The 18,235-nt window shown below is 37.4% G+C and overlaps 1 protein-coding gene across 5 annotated transcripts in view; it reads left to right on the top strand.

Annotated features, from left to right (window-relative positions):
• NINL (ninein like) overlaps window positions 1-18,235 on the top strand; it is a 237,945-nt gene that overhangs the window by 49,278 nt on the left and 170,432 nt on the right. For 4 of the 5 annotated variants that reach the window (XM_090285956.1, XM_090285959.1, XM_090285958.1 and 1 more), the window contains exons 2-3: window positions 1,353-1,473; window positions 7,042-7,235. In XM_090285956.1, the coding sequence (XP_090142082.1) occupies window positions 7,053-7,235 (183 nt within the window). In that variant the 5' untranslated portion in view covers window positions 1,353-1,473; window positions 7,042-7,052. The remainder of the gene's footprint in view (window positions 1-1,352; window positions 1,474-7,041; window positions 7,236-18,235) is intronic. The other variant, XM_090285957.1, reaches the window with a different exon arrangement.

The raw sequence follows: 18,235 nt of genomic DNA, 5'->3' as shown, positions 1-18,235 counted from the left end.
CATTGATGGAACTAGAGAGAATTATGCTTAGCGAAATAAGCCAGGCAACGAAAGACAAATATCATATGATATCACCTAATACAGGAAACTAAGGAACAACACAGACAGACGAGCAAAAGTGAACCAGAAGCATGTAAACAAGGAGTAGACTAACATTGACAAGGAGGAGGGGAGAGGAATAGAAGTCGGAGAAGAAGGGGGAGGGTCTAGTCAAAGAACATGTATAAATGACCAATGGACATGGACAATGGGGTGGGGAGTGCCTGGGAGGAGGGGTGAGCATGGTGGGAGGGAGCAATGGGGAAAAATATGGGACAACTGTAATATAAAAACAAAAAGTTTTAGTGGGAAAAAAAATGAAAGCAAAATAAATTAATAAATGAGCCAGCAACACCCTTCCTCCAAAAAAATCTTTATATGTAGGAAAGTGAACAAAAGAAAATGTAAAGTGTAGAAATGCAATTTTAGTGAATATTAGAAACACAGGGATTTTCCTTTACGCGGTATATTTTTCTCGCTACCTGATTCCTCCAGAATTTGGCATTCTGAAGAAGTAAGTAATGACATAAGGTTCTTTGCATAAAACTAAGATGACCAGGTGTTAATAGAGGTTTTGTTAACCAAGACTGACTGGAATGTCATGCCTAAAGGAGACATACTTGGTCTTTGGTTGTTACCAAAAAGCCCTGAGGAACTGGGATTGACTTTTGAAGGTAATAAAAGGCCACGAGACAAAAGGCCTGGTACCTTGGTTGGTTGTGCGGTTCATGACATTCTTTCCAGAGAAGGAATGAAGGTTGCCTTCCTGACAGATGACTAGAAGGAATCTTAAGGCACAATGGAAAACTTGAAGGACTTGGAAAAGACAGGTGTTTACAGGCAAGGCTGAATGGCAGGTATGTGGCTTAGCTCCTGTGCCCTGAAGGGCAAACTGAACGTCACCTTAAAGGTTCCTTGTGTAAGTTCCAGCAAAGCAGACTTAAAGATCACATGTGATCATATGCTTCTCTTGTTGTGTTTATGCAAACGAGCAGGATAAATTAAAACTGGACTTAATGCAGTCCCTTTAATGACGAGGAGGGTAATCTTGAGAAAAACTACGATTCAAGGAAAATCACAATGCTCAGTGGTAGACTATAAAGTACTGCAGCTGTCTTTAAAGTTTCTTTTCATTTAAAGTTTGTTTTCATTTGAAAGTTAAACTAGATCTGTGGCGTCATCAAAGATTTACAGGCAAGAAGAATGTCAAATGCCTTGCAACTGGATGTCTTTCCGGTAAGACAGTCTTGCAGATCTAGAGACTGGTTGAAGGTTATGTTGCGTAAATTAATATGTGTGTTCTTTTTTCATAGGGCATAAGCCTATGATCTCATTACCTGAGTGATTGTCCATACGTATAGGCCTTATTTCATCCTGTCTGCATCAGTGCCTCCTGACACTCAACAGTTTGGCTGAACTAAGTGGTTGGGTTGAGTAAGTATGGTTGGTCTGTGGGCTTCATTTTAAAACTGGTTTCTCTTTTCTATCCTAATGGCTTGGACAGAAAGGGCCCAGAGGTCTGAGGGGTGCAACCTAAAATATTCCCCTCAGCCCAAACTAAGTATAGTGGACAAAAGGGCTTTGGCCAGGTGTGACATGTCTTGCACACCTTCCTCTATAGAAGCTTTTTTATTTTTCCTAATGTAGGACATTGAATAATTAATCCCTTCCTTTTGTCATCTAGTGGTTGTGGTTTTAATGATGCCTTTTAACCCTGTTGCCATATCTGTTGCCCCCTAATACAACAAGGATGCCAGCTTGTTAAACCAAGCACGCCATTGCCCAGGCACAGCCAACTGACTTGGAGTCTGCAAGATCCTTCCCCATGTTGGAAGGCCACCCTCCCCTCCACATCCCCACTCTTATTAGGGATTTCTGTACCCAAAGGTAGGTAGGATGACGACCCTGTCAAGCTTGAATCAGGTAGAGGAGCATGAGACCTTCACACGTTGTCCTTTATAAGCTTATAAAGGGTGTTAAGTCTGAGAGGGGGGATTTGTTACAGAGTTGGGGTCCCCCCCTAAAATAAATAAACTAATTTAAAATATTAATAATAAAGAATAAAAAAAGCACTGGTGCATGTATAAAATAAAATATCACTCAGCCATTAAAATAGGAATGAAGTTATGCCATCTGCATCAACATGGATGGTCCTAGTGGATATTGTGCTGCATGAAATAACTCAAGACAGAGAAAGACAAATGTCATGATTTCACTTATATATGGAATCTAAGAAAGAAACAAAGAAACAAACAGAAAATGAACAAACAGACCAGAAACAGATTCATAGGTAACAGAGAACATTTTGACACTTGCCAGATGAGATGGAGTTTTGGAGGATGAGTAAAAAAGGTGAAGGGATTAAGAAGTATAAATTAGTTGTTACAGAATAGTCATGGGGATGTAAATTATAGCATAGGGAATATAATCAACAATATTGTAATAACTATGTATGGTATCACATGGGTACTAGATTTATTGGGGTGCTCACTTTATTAGTTATATAAATGTCTAATCCATGGATTGTATACCTTAAACGAATGTAATATTGTGTGTTAAATATAATTCAAAAAAATTTTAATTACTTTTAAAAAACACTCTCCCATCAGTTTACTTCTGACTTATGAAAAATTAGGGTTTGCATGTATTAGTAGTTTTATGCAGTTCACTAAAGATAATTCTTCTCTACAAAAATGGTGGAGCTCCAGTTAAGAGAAGGAAGAACTTCATGTAAGAAATTGGACCATTGGTGATTTAGAATATTTAGTTTTTTTTCTAGTTGTGTGGGGTTTTTTTTCTTTTCTCTCTATTTTTATTCTTGATGTTTTTGCAATTATCTCCTCAAAACCATCTGGAAAAGCGGCACATGTTCACAGCTTCATTCTTCTTTTCCTTTTTTAAACTTCCATGTTCCTGTCTGAGAAGTGAATGAATAATTTGATGATCATATAGTGTAGGTATACACAGATCGCTGAATAGGTTTGTTACCATTTTACTTTTACATGAAATCTGAGGTCATAAACTGATTTGTTCATCTTCGGGATCGTTACTGGCTTTTTTGCAGCTGATCAACAGAATTTTAATTAGGAGTCAGGTGAGGTGTTCTACTGAGATTGCAGTGAAATATCACTATGAAGATTCTATTCAATGTTAACTTTTTAATTTATTCTGTTGTTTTCCTGAGTAAGATGATGATTATGCACACTTTCCATTTGGTGGTTGATGTGAACAGATTTTATTTCCCCATACAGTTTTTGTGCTGATATCACACCTCCCTGACCCCTGGGGGTCATGGTGGGTGAGCAGGATAGACTTTAAGTTTTTATCTTTATAATAGTTATTCAAGGAATGTGTGCTATACCTTAACAGGAAGAGATGTTTCTTCATTGTCTCATATTTGTGCTTTATTTGATTATTAATGATCTTGCTTGATTTTTCATGTTTGTTTACTTATCATATTCCCTATTTTCAGAATTGTCCTTAGGTCTTGTATAATATCTAAACTATATCCAGTTGCCATTTTTGTGTGTCAAAATAGTCAAATATTGGCAATTTTGTATTGTTCATTCAAATATCTTTAGGAGCTTAATGTTTTTGATGTTTTCATAATATTTATTCTGTGTGTACTGTGTTCTTGTTAAAATAACTTTTAAGAAATATAAAAATATATAAAATAGAAACATAGAATGGCACAAAATTACTTCTTACTATTTTGCTGTATATTTTTCTTTTTTCTTTTTTGAAATGCATATTATTTTCAGAAAGTTGCAGTTTCTTTGATAGAATTGTTGAGAGGCATAAATGAATTCTTATATGTATAGTGACAGTTAAGTATATTAGCTATTATTATTATAAACAGTAGTTATCCTCCCTCAATATTTTATGAACTAATACTTCCTATGGTATTAAATATTCTTTAGAAATATGATTTTCAAGACTAGTACTTGACTTCCAGCCAAAGGGAATTGTAGGAAGACATGCTTTGCCTCCTTACACAACCATAAGGTTTACATCTACCTCAAAACAAAAAACAACCAGAACTACTAGAAAACTGAACTGCATGGAATTCCAACAAAGGTATAATGAAGTAATACTCATCCAGACAGCACCACAATGTGGTGAAAAAGGTCACCCAGCACAGACATACAACCAAGACTCTACCCCTTACAATGTAACAGGTGCAACAGCTCTACCTAATACAAAGAGGCAAAAACAGGAGGCTGTCTAGTTGAGAAGACAGAGAAGTATTGCCCAACAGAGGGAGCAGATCAAGGCTGTGGAGGGAGAACTAAGCGATGAGGAGATAGACAACCTAACAGACACAGGATTCAAAACACTGGTGATAATGATGCTCGCAGAAATGATTGAATACAGCAAACGTGTAAGGGAAGAAATAAAGGCTATACTAAGTGAAATGAAGAAAAATCCACACAAAATCAATGATGAAGGGTAGGAAGCCAGGGTTCAAATCAATGATTTGGAACATAAGGAAGAAATAAAGAGCCAACCACTACATAATGAAGAATCAAGAATTAAAAAACAAAAAATGAGAAGAGGCTTAGGAACCTCTGGGATAACTTTTAAATATACCAACACTTAAATCATTGAGATGCCAAAAGGAGAAAAGGGAGAGCAAGAAATTGAAAACTTATATCGCTAGCCATCAGAGAGATGCAAATTAAAACCACAATGACATACCACCTCACACCAGTCAGAAAGGCCATCATTATCAACAAACAACAAGTACTGGAGAAAAGGGAGCCCTAATGTACTGTTGGTGGGAATGAGGACTAGTGCAGCCAGTGTGGGAAATAGTATGGAATGGCCTCAAAAAACTAAAAATGGAACTGCCTTTTGAACCAGTGATTCCATTGCTAGGATTATACCCAAAGAATCCTGAAACACCAATTCAAAAGAACCTATGCACCCCTGTGTTCATAGCAGTGCTATTTACAATAGCCAATTAGCCTAAGTGCCCATAAGTAGATGAGTGGATCAAAAAACAGTGGTACATTTGTGCAGTGGAATACTATGCAGCAGAAAGAAGGAACTCCTACTTTTCTCAACAACATGGATAGAACTGGAGAATATTATGCTTAGTGAAACAAGCCAGGGAGCAAAAGACAAATATCATTTGATCTCACCTAATACAGGAAACTAATGAACAAAACAAACAAACGAGCAAAATAGACAAGGAACAGACTGACAGTGACCGGGGGAGGGGAGGAGGGGAGAAAGGAGGGAAAGAAGGGAAAAGGTCTAGTCAAGGAACTAGTTTAAATACCTATGGGCATGGACAACACGGTGGGGATTGACTGTGGAAGGGGGTGGACAAGGTTGGGGAGAGCAATGGGGGAAAAATGGGACAACTATAAAAGAAAAACAATTAAAAAAAAGAAATTGAAAACTTATTTGAAAAAATAATGAAGGAAAACTTCACTAATTTGGCAAAGGAAACAGACATACAAGTCTAGGAATCAGAGTCCCAAACAGGCTAGACCCAAAGAGGACCACACCAAGATATGTCATAATTAAATTGCCAAAGGTTAAAGAGAAAGAGAAAATCTTAAAAACAGCAAGCAAAAGAAGAGAGTTACCTACAAAGGAGTTCCCATAAGACTGTCAGCTCAAAAGAAACTTTGCAGGCAAGAAGTATTCAAAGTGATGAAAAGCAAGGATCTACAATCAAGACTACTCTATCCATCAAAGCTATCATTTAGGATGGCAGGACAGATAAAAGTGCTTTCCAGACAAGGTAAAGCAAAAGGAGTTCATCATCACCAAACCCTTATTGTATGAAATGTTAAAGGGACACATTTAATAAAAAAGATGAAAACTGTGAACATTAAAATGACAACAAACACAACTATCAACAAATTATATTTTAAAAAACTAAGCAAACAACTAGAACAGGAACAGAACCATAAATATGGAGATCATATGGAGGGTTATCAGTGGGGAAGGGGCGGGGGGAGAAGGGAGGAAATGATTCAGGGATCAAGAATCATAACTTGTAGGTTCAAAAAAGGGGAATGTTAAGAATAGTAAAGTAAATAGAGAAGCCAAAGCACTTATATGCACAGCCCATCAGCGTGAACTAAATGGGGGTGAGGGGAACGCAGGAGGGAATGGAGGTACCAGGCAGACTGGGGCAAAGGGGAAAAAAATTGAGACAACTGTGATAGCATAATCCATAAGAGATTCTTTATAAAAAGCCTAGTTCTTATTCTACCATATGAATACACTATAATTTAATAAACTATTCTTTTAGGAACTATGCAATTCTTTTATGTGAAATAACTAGAATGGGTAATTAAAATATTTTATAATTTCTTGATAGACAAAATACCCTCCCTAAACATTGTCACTTCCCCCAAGAATGTGTGAGATTCCCTTTCTCTGCCTCAGCAGTGAAAGTTTTTCTTTTTGATAATTTGACAGTCACAAGTAGTGTCTCTTTTGTTGTATTTTGTACATTTTTTGATGGTTATTAGCCATATGTTTTTTTTTTCTTTTATGATTTGTCTATTAAAGTCCTGTATTTTTATAGGTGTTTCCATTTTTCTTGTATTTGTAAGAAAAAACCATACTTGTATATTTATAGAAAAAATTATATATCTGCCAAAATATTAATAACGATGTCTTACGTAGTGAAATTTTAGATTATTATAGTTCTCGTCATACTTACTCTTTTTTCCTGATTTTGCAGGGTTTTTCTTTTTCTTGTTTGTTTGATTTTAGAACAAAAATTACTGGTTTTTGTGAAGGTGGACTGGCTCTCTAGTAACATGATTTTGGCCTCTTCTACAAAGGTGGAGCAGATTCCTCCCAGTTCCACTTAAACCTGAGAGGGCTCTTATGTCCTTTGCTTACATACCCAGCTGCCCAGATTCTACCCTGAGCCTGGGCCATGCTGCCTGGGATCATGACAGTGGGGGAATATGTGAGGTATGACAATAATATTGTGCCATTGTTTTTTGTTTTTCCCCATTGTGTGTTCAGACTGCTACTGGATGGATGGAGAAGAAGAGAACCAGTATGTTTCACAGCTCAGGGAAGTTTACAGCAGCTGTGACACCACAGGGACAGGCTTTCTGGACCGGGAGGAGCTGACCCAGCTCTGTCTTAAGCTTCATCTGGAAAAGCAGGTTCCCATTCTTCTTCAAACACTTCTGGGAAATGACCACTTTGCCAGGGTGGGTATTTGACTTCATTCTCCTAAGGAAAAGCACGGAGTACTTTATTAACACTTGATAAATATAAGTTGGATAAAGATACTCATCAAAGAAAAGTTATTAGTAAATGAAATGCTATTTTTCCTTCTATGGAACTCCTGCACTATAGAAAGAATTTTCTTAAGATGACTTTTTTAGTGTAGTAACTTCCAGATGTTTTGTTTTGTTTTTGCTGAAAGATGTTTAAGTGATTTGTTGGTAGGTGTCAGGGGTTATGGTATGGGTAGTTATCATGTGGTTCACAAAATACAGGGCTGGGTCTGTGGACTCATACACTGTTTAAGTCCTTCAGAGACTGACAGCTTCAGAATACGTTGAGAGTACATTGTCTTGTAAAATCACAAAGCTTGAAATTTATCTTGCAGTTGGACAAAATTTCAAACCACTGTTAAGGAACAAAGATACCTATATTCAGAGGTGTCCTGTGATTTCATATAGGCAAGTTAGGAAATGAACTCAGTTCTTTTCTCTAGCAATTCAAAGTCACTTAAATGGTGATCTAGAACCTAGATAAAAACTTTCCTGATAGAAACACTAATAAGCACCTCCCACCTTGTTCCTACTTCTTGAATGTGTGCAGATGTTAATATGTTAGTGTTAAAAACAGTGCCTGTTATCTTGTCATCTCAACTTTGAAGGAAGAGCTATGTTTTTCACAGAATTCAGTAAAGTTGTAGTCCTTTTGAATGAGAAAAAAAATCTAGCCTGTAAATTTTCCTGAGTTGGCTCTTGAGCAAAAACAAATGAAGAAAAAACAATCCTCTCTGCTGGCATAGGGAGAGAATAAGGTGAATCTGACCTCTTGCTTTTTCCCCAAACAACCAGTTGCCCTGTGTAAACAGTGCTTGTCAGTAGGGTACTGTTAATCTTTGGTAAAGAACACTGACTTAATTAAACTGACCATACCCTTTCTCCCTTTATTCTATTCCTGCCCCCCCCCCCTTTTTTAACAGACTTAAGAAGCTGATATGCTTTTTATAATGTTCCAGCCCCTTTTGATATCACCTGGAATTGTATTTGAAACCTAGATGAGAAAAAGGCACATTTGTGAAAAATGAATACTCTAGTTATTTAAGCACTATAAACAGATGGTCTGGTTTTCTTGATTATTTCTGACAGTTTGGAAAATTCAAGGCTAAAATAACTTTTGGGTCCAGATTGAGATTGTAGGTTCTGCTTATCGAACAAACCATATTATTCCTGAGCCTTTCTCCACTTTATGCTTTGTATGTGCAGAATTGGTATAAAATTTAGAAACATCAAATGTGACCAAAAAAAATAAAAAAGATCAGTATTAGATAGCAAAGAGAAAAATTAACTTGGATTGTTTGAGATTTCTGACTCCTTCCATGTCACATGGCATCCTGAAAGACAGTTGCTCTGAATTATAATTCTTTCCAGGAGGCTGGAAATTTCTCCTGACAAATTAATGGGGAGGTAGGTTAAAAGGAGAGATAGACACTCACAGCAGTGACAGGAGCCTGGTATTTCCTGATTTACATTCACTCTTGACAAATCTCTGTTAATGTTCATCCATCTGTCCTTCCGTTTGTCCCAACTTTATTCTGTCTTACCGCCATGGTTTTCTGTTTCTAAAAAGGAAAACAGGTGTTGGATAAAATAAATCACTTTACTTCCTTTAGTGCTCTTATGTCTGACCTGAAGTTAGTCATAGAGTTTCTCTTTCCTTCTTTTGTGAGCAATGAAGGAAGAGGACATAAAAACACATACAAGCACAATCAAAATTGTATCAGATAAAATTATAACAGACTTGGCTTTGAGATCTCACTATTATTTGATGGATAGGAGAAAGTCATTAAGTGTTATCAAAGACACAAAAGAAATATGAGAATAGATTATGCAAAATTGTCATTTCATCCTGCTTCCATTCAACAAATACTTCTGAGCATTTATTATATATGCTAGGCAACATCCAGAAGATGGGGATGTAAAAATAAAAGAAATATAATATCTATCTTCAAGTGAAATGAAATACATGCAAGGTTATTCATTCTAGCACTGATTCAAACAGTAAAAGATTAGAAACAGCCTTTTCAATATGAGATTGGTTAAGTAAATTCTGGTGGATTCATATGATGAAAGTTTATGCAGCCCTTGAAAATATTGAAAAGGCTTCAGACATTGGAGTAGTGGCAAGTTTCCAAGTTCAGGCCAACCTTCCAGCGAGGGCTACTGAAAAAGTTGAACAAAATAATAAAAACAAAGATATTGAAAACAGTAAAAAGTAAATAAGTCAGCAAGAAATTATCAGTCTAAAAATCTATATATCTCATACTCTGAAAGGTTAAGCTCAACACACAAAACCCCATTTGCCCTGAAAATATTTTCTCGTATTGTAAGGGGCAAGGAAATGGTGACTCTCAAACCAGTAGAAAATAATTAGCAGCAAAGGACAAATGTAATTAAATCTTGAGTCAGGGGGTCTCCGAGCTAGAGTTAACAGTATCAGCACACTTACAAGTCAGGAAGGGGACATTCCGCAGCTCAGCACAAATGTTTCTGAGATATATGAAGATTAAAGGTGTGGAGATAATCATCACCGAACTCCAGGAAATGGGAAAATGTAGCTAGACAGCCCAGCAAAGAAGATAGGGAAATTTCAAAGAAGAGCTAGAGACAGACCTATAACCAAATCACCCTCAGATAATTTAGTTAATCGCGTTAGACTATAACTCTGGAGTATCCAGCATGGAAAAACAGAGAAGGAGAAGGGAGTGGGGGGAAAGGGGAGTTTTACTCGCATTAGGATAAAAACAGCCAGCTTCATGTTTTTGGCATGCACTTTTTGATCTGGCTGTGCCTGGAGCTGCAGATCTGTGAATACAGTAGTTCTTCGCTATATCATCGCTCACTTATCGTGGCCTCAGTGTATCGTGGGATTTTTAAAAATACTATAATTATTTATCGCGGATTTTTTGCTATATCACGGGATATTGTGGTACTGTATACATATGTTGTTAAAGTTACGTAGGTTTAAGAGTGTAGAATAAATGTAAGGTTCCTACTTCGGGGGGGGGGGTGTCTGGAACATAATACCTGCGATAAATGAGGGAATACTGTAAACAACTGCCTCAGTTACTGCTAAAGTCCTGTGTTCCAGTGTTTTTATTGTGAGCATTTCTCACAGTATTAAGTTAAGCAACTGTTAAATTGATATGTGTTGTTGGGGTCCTCAAAGTGTCAGGGAAATATATGTAAAAACCCAGACTCACCCAAGGTAGAGAATCTGATAAAGGAGCCCCAAATTTTAGGGAGGATCCTAAAGGGTATCACACAGGGTAACGATGAATTGTAAGTAAATCAGCCATTGTGCTTTTTTGCTCTCCGAGCTTGCATCCCCTCAGTGGTCTAGATAACCTTAGTTCTTGTGCTTAGATTAAGGTGACCTTGCATGGGTGGTGCCCTTCAGGCATCTGGCAAAAGGAAAAAAACAAAAGAAAACAAACAAAACTCTTGAGACAATGCCATCATCCTAGATCTCTAATAACTTCTAAGTAATAGTCAAATGTAATAACCAGCATACAGACAAGAATAATTAGGAACACAAATAAGGTAGGATGAGTAAAAACCAGGAGGAACAGCAAGCAACAGGCACAAAGCTTTGATGGGTTGAAATTGTGTACAAAACAGAAAACAACTATAGTTAATTACTATGTTAGAAGAGATTGACAAAAGCTTGAAAGAGGGAACTCTAAAAAGTGATTTAATAATTCCAAACAAAGAACCACAAATAAAACTTTTAGAACTGAAAAGTGAGATGACCAAAATTAAAAACTAAGTGGAAGAGTTTAACAGCAAATTAGACACAACTTAAAGAGAAGGTAAAGATAGAGTGAGAAGTTATAACATCCCTTTAGTTGGAATTCCAGGAGGAAAGGAGTGAATATGTATGACATTATGTGATTAGAAAATAGCTTTAAAATTTTGAAAACAGTTTTAATATTTCAAAAGCCCATGAATTCCAAGTATCATAAATAAAAAAGAAATCCACACTTGGCCATACTGTTGTGATACTGAAGGAAAATAAAGCCAAAGAGATCATCTTAAAAGCAGCCAGACATTAGTACACAGGATCTCTTTGTATTTTTTCTACAACTGCATGTGAATCTAAAATTACCTCAAAATGAAGATTATTAACTTAAAAAGCAAAGGAAAAATCATTCTGTAAATGAGCCATAGTTAAATCGACAGCTGCTTTCTCAAATGTGACAGTAGAAGCCAGAGCCACTAGAAAGGTTTCTCCAATTTTTTACAAGAAAACAACTGCCAAACTGAATTCCATATGCAGAAAAAAATATGTTTTAAAAGTAAAAGTGAGTGAGGGGAGAAGATGGCGGCAGAGTAGGTAGCAATGCAAAACTTGGAGTACAAACACGGAGAGGAGTGAGTGTCGATTTCAGGTAGCACAAACAGGGAAGGGAGTGTGGGAGCGGTGTGAAAGAGTGCAGAAAGCTCGCCCACACTCTCAAAAGGAGTCGCTGGGCCCCCCAGCCCAGCGCCATTGCCACACCACACCCCAAAGGGGCAGCTGCAGACTGACTCATTAGCTGGGATCCCTGCCATAGGCACTGGGACCAGCAAAGTCCCAGAGGGAGTTAATAAGGTTTCGTTGAAACAGCCAGAGATGTGGGAAGACAGTGAACAGCCTGAACTGTGAGAAACTGTATGAACTGAGTCTAGGTGGGGACTCCATGGGCTGACAACCCTGCACCCCAGGTGCGCGCATCATGGCACCACCAAACAAAAAAGCAGAACTGAGTCTGGGAGAGGGGCCCATACAGGAAAGCTGAGGTGGAAATGCAGACTCAGTAGGGACCCCAGGCAGGCAAGCAGTAGGCACAGGCAAACAATAAGATGCTTCCAGCCAGGGATGGATGCAGCCCAGTGCTGTGGCTTGGAGCACAGCAACTTTGGGAGGAATAGCCAAGACAGGACCCAAGACTGGGCGGGGACTAGGGTCATGCACACTGGCTTGCCAGCAGAACATCGTTGCTGAAGAAGCCTGAGGATTGCTGGAGGGTGTGGCAAGACAAGTGGGGAGAGACCCAACTCAGTGCAGCTAACAGCAGAAAGTTGCAACAGGCCGACGAGTGAGAGAAAAGCAGCCACAGAAACCAGCCAGATCTCACAGCCAGCCAGCCAGACAAGAAGATTTGAAACCCATGGAATTTTGACCAGAGATGGATCCAGGAAAAAGAGGATTGCGCCCAAAGGTTGTACTGGAGTAGAAATCTTTCTTTAATCTGTTTCCTACCCTCTCTCCCTCCTATTCTTCTTCTTTAATTTTTTGTTTTGTTTATTCTCCCTCTTGCACTAAATATATAGCATATAACTGTTATATAAACCTAATACTATACACTTCCACTTTCTCACTTCATTCTGCATTCTGCTCTCCCTATTTCAGCATTCAGTGTAAATACTACTTACTCTCTTGCACAGCCTTGACCCTATTTGCTACTATTATTATTCTATTATCTTCCCTCTCAAAAGTCATCTCTTTATCAGTTAAAACAACTCTTAGCAGTTCTGCATATGATATAATAGTCTTAACCTCTTTACATCTATATTAATACTGGCTCATTTGCTACTGATAGTGTGATTGTGGGTGGAGGATATTTGTGAGGGTGCGGGTTTCTTGCCTGGGTTGTGTGTTTATGTTTTAACAGCATCTCCACAAAAGAACTCAAGACAAGGTGGGCAGAGTGGCTCTCAATCAGCTAGCCAGATGGAAGGTTCTACCAAAGAGTAACTGAAAAATAAACAGACAGCTTAAACAAACAACATAAAGGCATCCCAAGATCATCAATCTCAAGAGATCAAAGAGACTCACCACTGAATCCCCCAGGTCTCCTGTGCAGAATCCCGTACCACAGAAGAGAGAAATCAAAGCAGACAACTCTAAGAAACAAAAGCAAACAAGAAGCATCCAACATGGGGAGACACAGAAACAACCTCTCAATGAAAAGAAAATCAGAATCCCCAGGAAGAGAGCTAGATGAAACAGAGGCAAGCAATCTATTAGACATGGAATTCAAGAGAATGTTATAAAGAAGCTCAATGAACTTGAAAAACTCAAAGAAAAATTTAACGAACTCCAGGGGAACTAAAACAATTCCAGAGAAACTATAAAGAACTCCAGGGAAGCTACAAGGAACTACAGAGAACTACACTAGCATGAAAAAGGGCATAGAAACTATCAATAATAACCAGGAAGAAATGAGGAATACAATTTCTGAACAGAAGAACGCAGTAAAAGCAATCAAAAGCAGGCTAAATGAAGCAAAAGGTTGGATCAATGAATTAGAGCATAATGTAGAAAAAAATTCTCAGGCAATGCAACAAAATGTAAAAAGATTTAAAAAGAGGGAAGAAGGTTTAAGAGAATAGCAGGACAACATGAGACGAAAGAACATTAGAATCATAGGGATACAAGAAGGTGAAGAAGAGGTGCAAGGGATAGAAAACGTGATTGAAAAAATAATAACAGAAAATTTTCCTAACTCGATGAGAGAAAAATTCACACAAGTCCAGGAAGCACAGAGGGTCCCAGTGAAGGTGAACCCCAAAAGGCCCTCACTCCAGGGCACATCATAATTAAAATTGCAACATTTAAAGACAAAGAAAGAATCCTAAAAGCAGCAAGAGAAAACAGCAAATAACATACAACGGAGCTCCAATAAGGCAGTCAACTGATATCTCAACAGAAACAGTACAAACCAAAAGGGAATGGCAAAAAATATTTCAAGCAATGAAAAACAAAGGTCTATAACCAAGATTACTTTACCCAGCAAAGCTCTCCTTCAAAATGGAAGATGAAATAAGGAGTTTTACAGACAAAGGAAGGCTAAAAGAATACATCTCCACCAAACCAGCATTGCAAGACATGCTAAAACGAATGCTTTAAGAAAAAGAAGAAAAAGAGAGAGGGAGAGGAACACAGGTACAAAGGGAAATCAATAAATACCTTCAATAATAACCTTAAATATAAATGGATTAAATGCTCCAATCAAAAGACATAGGGTAGCCGAATGGGTACGAAAACATGAACCACATATATGCTGTCTATAAGAGACACACATCAAAACAAAATATTTACACTGACTGAAAGTGAAGGGATGGAAAAAGTATTCCAGGCATATGGACACACAAAAAAGCTGGGGTAGCAATACTTATATCATACAAAACAGATTTCACAGCAAAGGCCATAAAAAGAGAGAAAGAAGGACATTTCGTGATACTTAAGTGAATATTTCATCAAGAAGATATAACCCTGGTAAACACATAGGAGTAACCAAATATGTAAGGAAAATACTAGAAGACTGCAAAAAGGATATTGACAGCAACACACTCATACTAGTGGACTTTTAACACCCCATTATCAACAATAGATCTTCAAAGCAAAGAGACACCAAGGATATTGAAGCATTGAACAAGACACTAAACCAAATGGACTTAATTGACATATATAGAACTTTTCACCCCAAAGAAGCAAAATATACATTCCTTTCAAATTCACATGGGACATTTTCAAAGATAGACCACATGGTAGGACACGAAACAAGCCTCAACAAATTAAAGAAAACTGAAATCATATCAGGCATCTTCTTAGACCACAATGCCTTAAAACTAGAAATCAACCTCAAGGAAAAAACTCAAAGGCATTTAAATGAATGGAGCATGAATATCATGCTATTAAATAATGAATGGCTTAATAATGACATCAAGGAAGAAATCAAGAAGTTTCTGGAAACAAATGACAACACAAAACAGCCCAAAACCTATAGGACACAGCGAAAGAAGTCCTGAGAGGAAAGTTCATAGCAATACAGGCCTATGTGAAAAAGATAGAAGAATCTCAAATAAAAAAATCTAACCCCACAACTACAAAAACAACAGTCAACAATGGGTAGAAGGAAGGAAATAATCAAGATGAGAGCGGAATTAAATGACAGAGACTCAACAAAAAATTCAAAAGGTCAATAAAACCAGGAGCTGATTCCTTGAAAAGATAAACAAATTTGACAAGTCTTTAGTCGGGCTCATCAAGAAAAAAAGAGAGAGGACCCAAGTAAACAAAATCAGAAATGAAAGTGAATAAATCAGAACCAATATCACAGAAACGATTGCAAGAAATTTCTACAAGCAACTGTATGGCAAGAAACTTGACAACGGAATGAAATGGACAAATTCATAGAAACATAATCTTCCAAAATTGAATCAAGAAGAAGCAGAAAGCTAAGCAGACTGATAACGAAGAGTGAAATTGAAGCATTAATCAAAAAGCTCCAGGCACACAAAAACCCTGGACCAGATGGCTTCACATGGGAATTTATCAGACATTTAGAGGAGAGCTAATTCCTGTCCTTCTCAAACTATTCCAAAAAATCCCAGAAGAGGGGAAACTCCCAAAGTCTATGATGCCAGTGTTATTCTTATTCCAAAACCAGGTCAAGACACAACAAAGAAAGAAAACTACAGGCCAATATCACTGATCAACATAGATGCTAAAATCCTCAACACAATATTGGCAAACCGGATCCAACGACACATTAAAAAGATCATACACAATGATCAAGTGGGATTTATCCCAGGGATGCAAGATGGTTTATTATTCGCAAAATAAATGTAATACACCACATAAAGAAAATGAAAGACAATAATTACATGATCATATCAATAGTTGCTAAAGTAGCATTTGAGAAAGTACAGCACTCGTTTACGATAAAAACACTAAGCAAAGTGGGAATAAAGGGAGCATACCTCACCATAATAAAAGCCATATACAAGAAACCTGCAGCCAACATCATAGTCAATGGATAAAAACTGAAACCTTTCCCGCTGAGATCAGGAAAACGACAAGGATGTCCACTCTCTCCACTCCTATTCAACACAGTGTGGGAAGTTCTAGCCACAGCAGTCAGACATGAAAAAGAAATAAAATGCACCCAAATTGGAAAAGAGGAAATAAATCTATCGTTACTTGCAGACAACATGATAGTGTACATAGAAAATTCTATAGATTCCACTAAAAAACTACTCAACCTAATAAGTGATTTTGGCAAAATAGCAGGGTACAAAGTCAACATTAATAAATCGAAGTCATTTCTGTATACTAGCAATAAAATATGAGAGATAGAAACTATAAAAAAAATCTCATTTACTATAACAAGAAAAATAAAGTACTTAGGAATAAAGTTAACCAAGGAGGGAAAAGGCCTGTACTCAGAAAACTACAGAACACCGAAGAAAGAAATTTAGAAAGATACAAATAAGTAGAAGCATGTACCATGTTCATGGATGAGAAGAATCAACATCATTAAAATGTCCATACAGAGCAATTTATAGATTCAATGCAATCCCTATTAAAATATCAATAACGTATTTCACTGACCTAGAACAAACACTTCAAAAATTTGCATGAAGCCAAAAAAGACCCCTAATAGCTTCAGCAATCTTGAGAAAGAGAAACAAAGTAGGAGAAATCACAATACCTAATATCAAAGTATACTACAAAGCCACTTTAATCAAAACAGTCTGGTACAGGCATAATAACAGACATATAGATAAATCGAACAGAATAGCCTAGGGAAAAAAAAAGAGATCTTTATGATCAACTAATATTTGAGAGAGGGGAAAGAGCATCATAAAATGGAGTGAAGTAGCCTCTTCAACAAATGGTGTTTGGAGAACTGGACAGGGACATGCAAAAAATTAAACTAGACCGCCAACATACATCGTACACCAGAATAAACTCAAGATGGATCAAAGACGTCTATGTAAGATGTGACACCATAAAAGTCCTGGAGGAAAACATAGGAAACAAAATTTCAGATATCCCACGTAGCAATATTTCCACTGATATATTTCCTAGGGCAAGGTAAATGAAAGAATAAACAAATGGGACTACATCAAACTTAAGAGTTTCTCTTTAGGAAAAGAAAACATCAGCAAGAGGAAAAGTGAACAAACCATATGGGAAAACATATTTGCCAATGATATCTCAGTCAAGAGTTTGATCACCAAAATATATAAAGAACTTATATGACACAACACCAAGAAGAGAGACCATCCAATTAAAAAAATGGACAGAAGACCTGAACAAACACTTCCCCAAAGAGGACATATAGAGGGTCCATAGACATATGAAAGAATACTCAACATCATTAGCCATCAGAGAGATGCAAAGTATAAACTATAATGAGATACCACCTCACACTGGTCAGAATGGCTGTCGTCAACTAATCAGCAAACAAGTGCGGGTGAGGATGTGGAGAAAAAGGAACCCTACTGCACTGTTGGTGGGAATGCAGACTGGTTCAGCCACTATGGAAAACAGTATGCAATTTCCTAAAATAAAAAAAGGAACTGCCTTTTGATCCAGCGATTCCATGCTAGGATTATACCCGAGGAATCTTGAAACATCAATTCAGAAGATCCTATGCACCCCTATGTTTATAGCAGCACTATTTACAATAGCCAAGTGTTGGAAACAGCTTAAGTGCTTATCTGTAGATGAGTGGATTGAAAAACTGTGGTACATTTACACCTTGGAATACTGTGCAGCAGAAAGAAAGAAGGAGTTCCTCCCTTTTGCAACAGCATGGATGGAACTTGAGAATATTATGCTTAGTGAAATAAGCTAGGCAGCTAAAGACAAATATCATATGATCTCACCTAATACAGGAAGCTAATGAACAACACAAACAAGCAAAACAGAATGAGAAGCATGTAAACAAGGAACAGATTGCCCATGACCAGGAGGTGCAGGAGGGAGAATAAAGGAGAATGAAGGGGAAGAGTTTAGTCAAGGAATTAATATGAATGACCTGTGGACATGGACGACAGGGTCAGAATTGAATGTGGGTGGGGGTTTGGCATGGTGGGGTGAAACAATAGGGGAAAAAAATGAGACAACTGTAATAGGAAAACAATAAAAAAAA

Source organism: Furipterus horrens, unplaced genomic scaffold (genome assembly GCF_987537825.1).
Source record: "Furipterus horrens unplaced genomic scaffold, mFurHor1.1.pri manual_scaffold_8, whole genome shotgun sequence".
NCBI classification, from domain to species: Eukaryota; Metazoa; Chordata; class Mammalia; order Chiroptera; family Furipteridae; genus Furipterus; species Furipterus horrens.
This window is presented reverse-complemented; position numbering and strand designations above follow the sequence as displayed.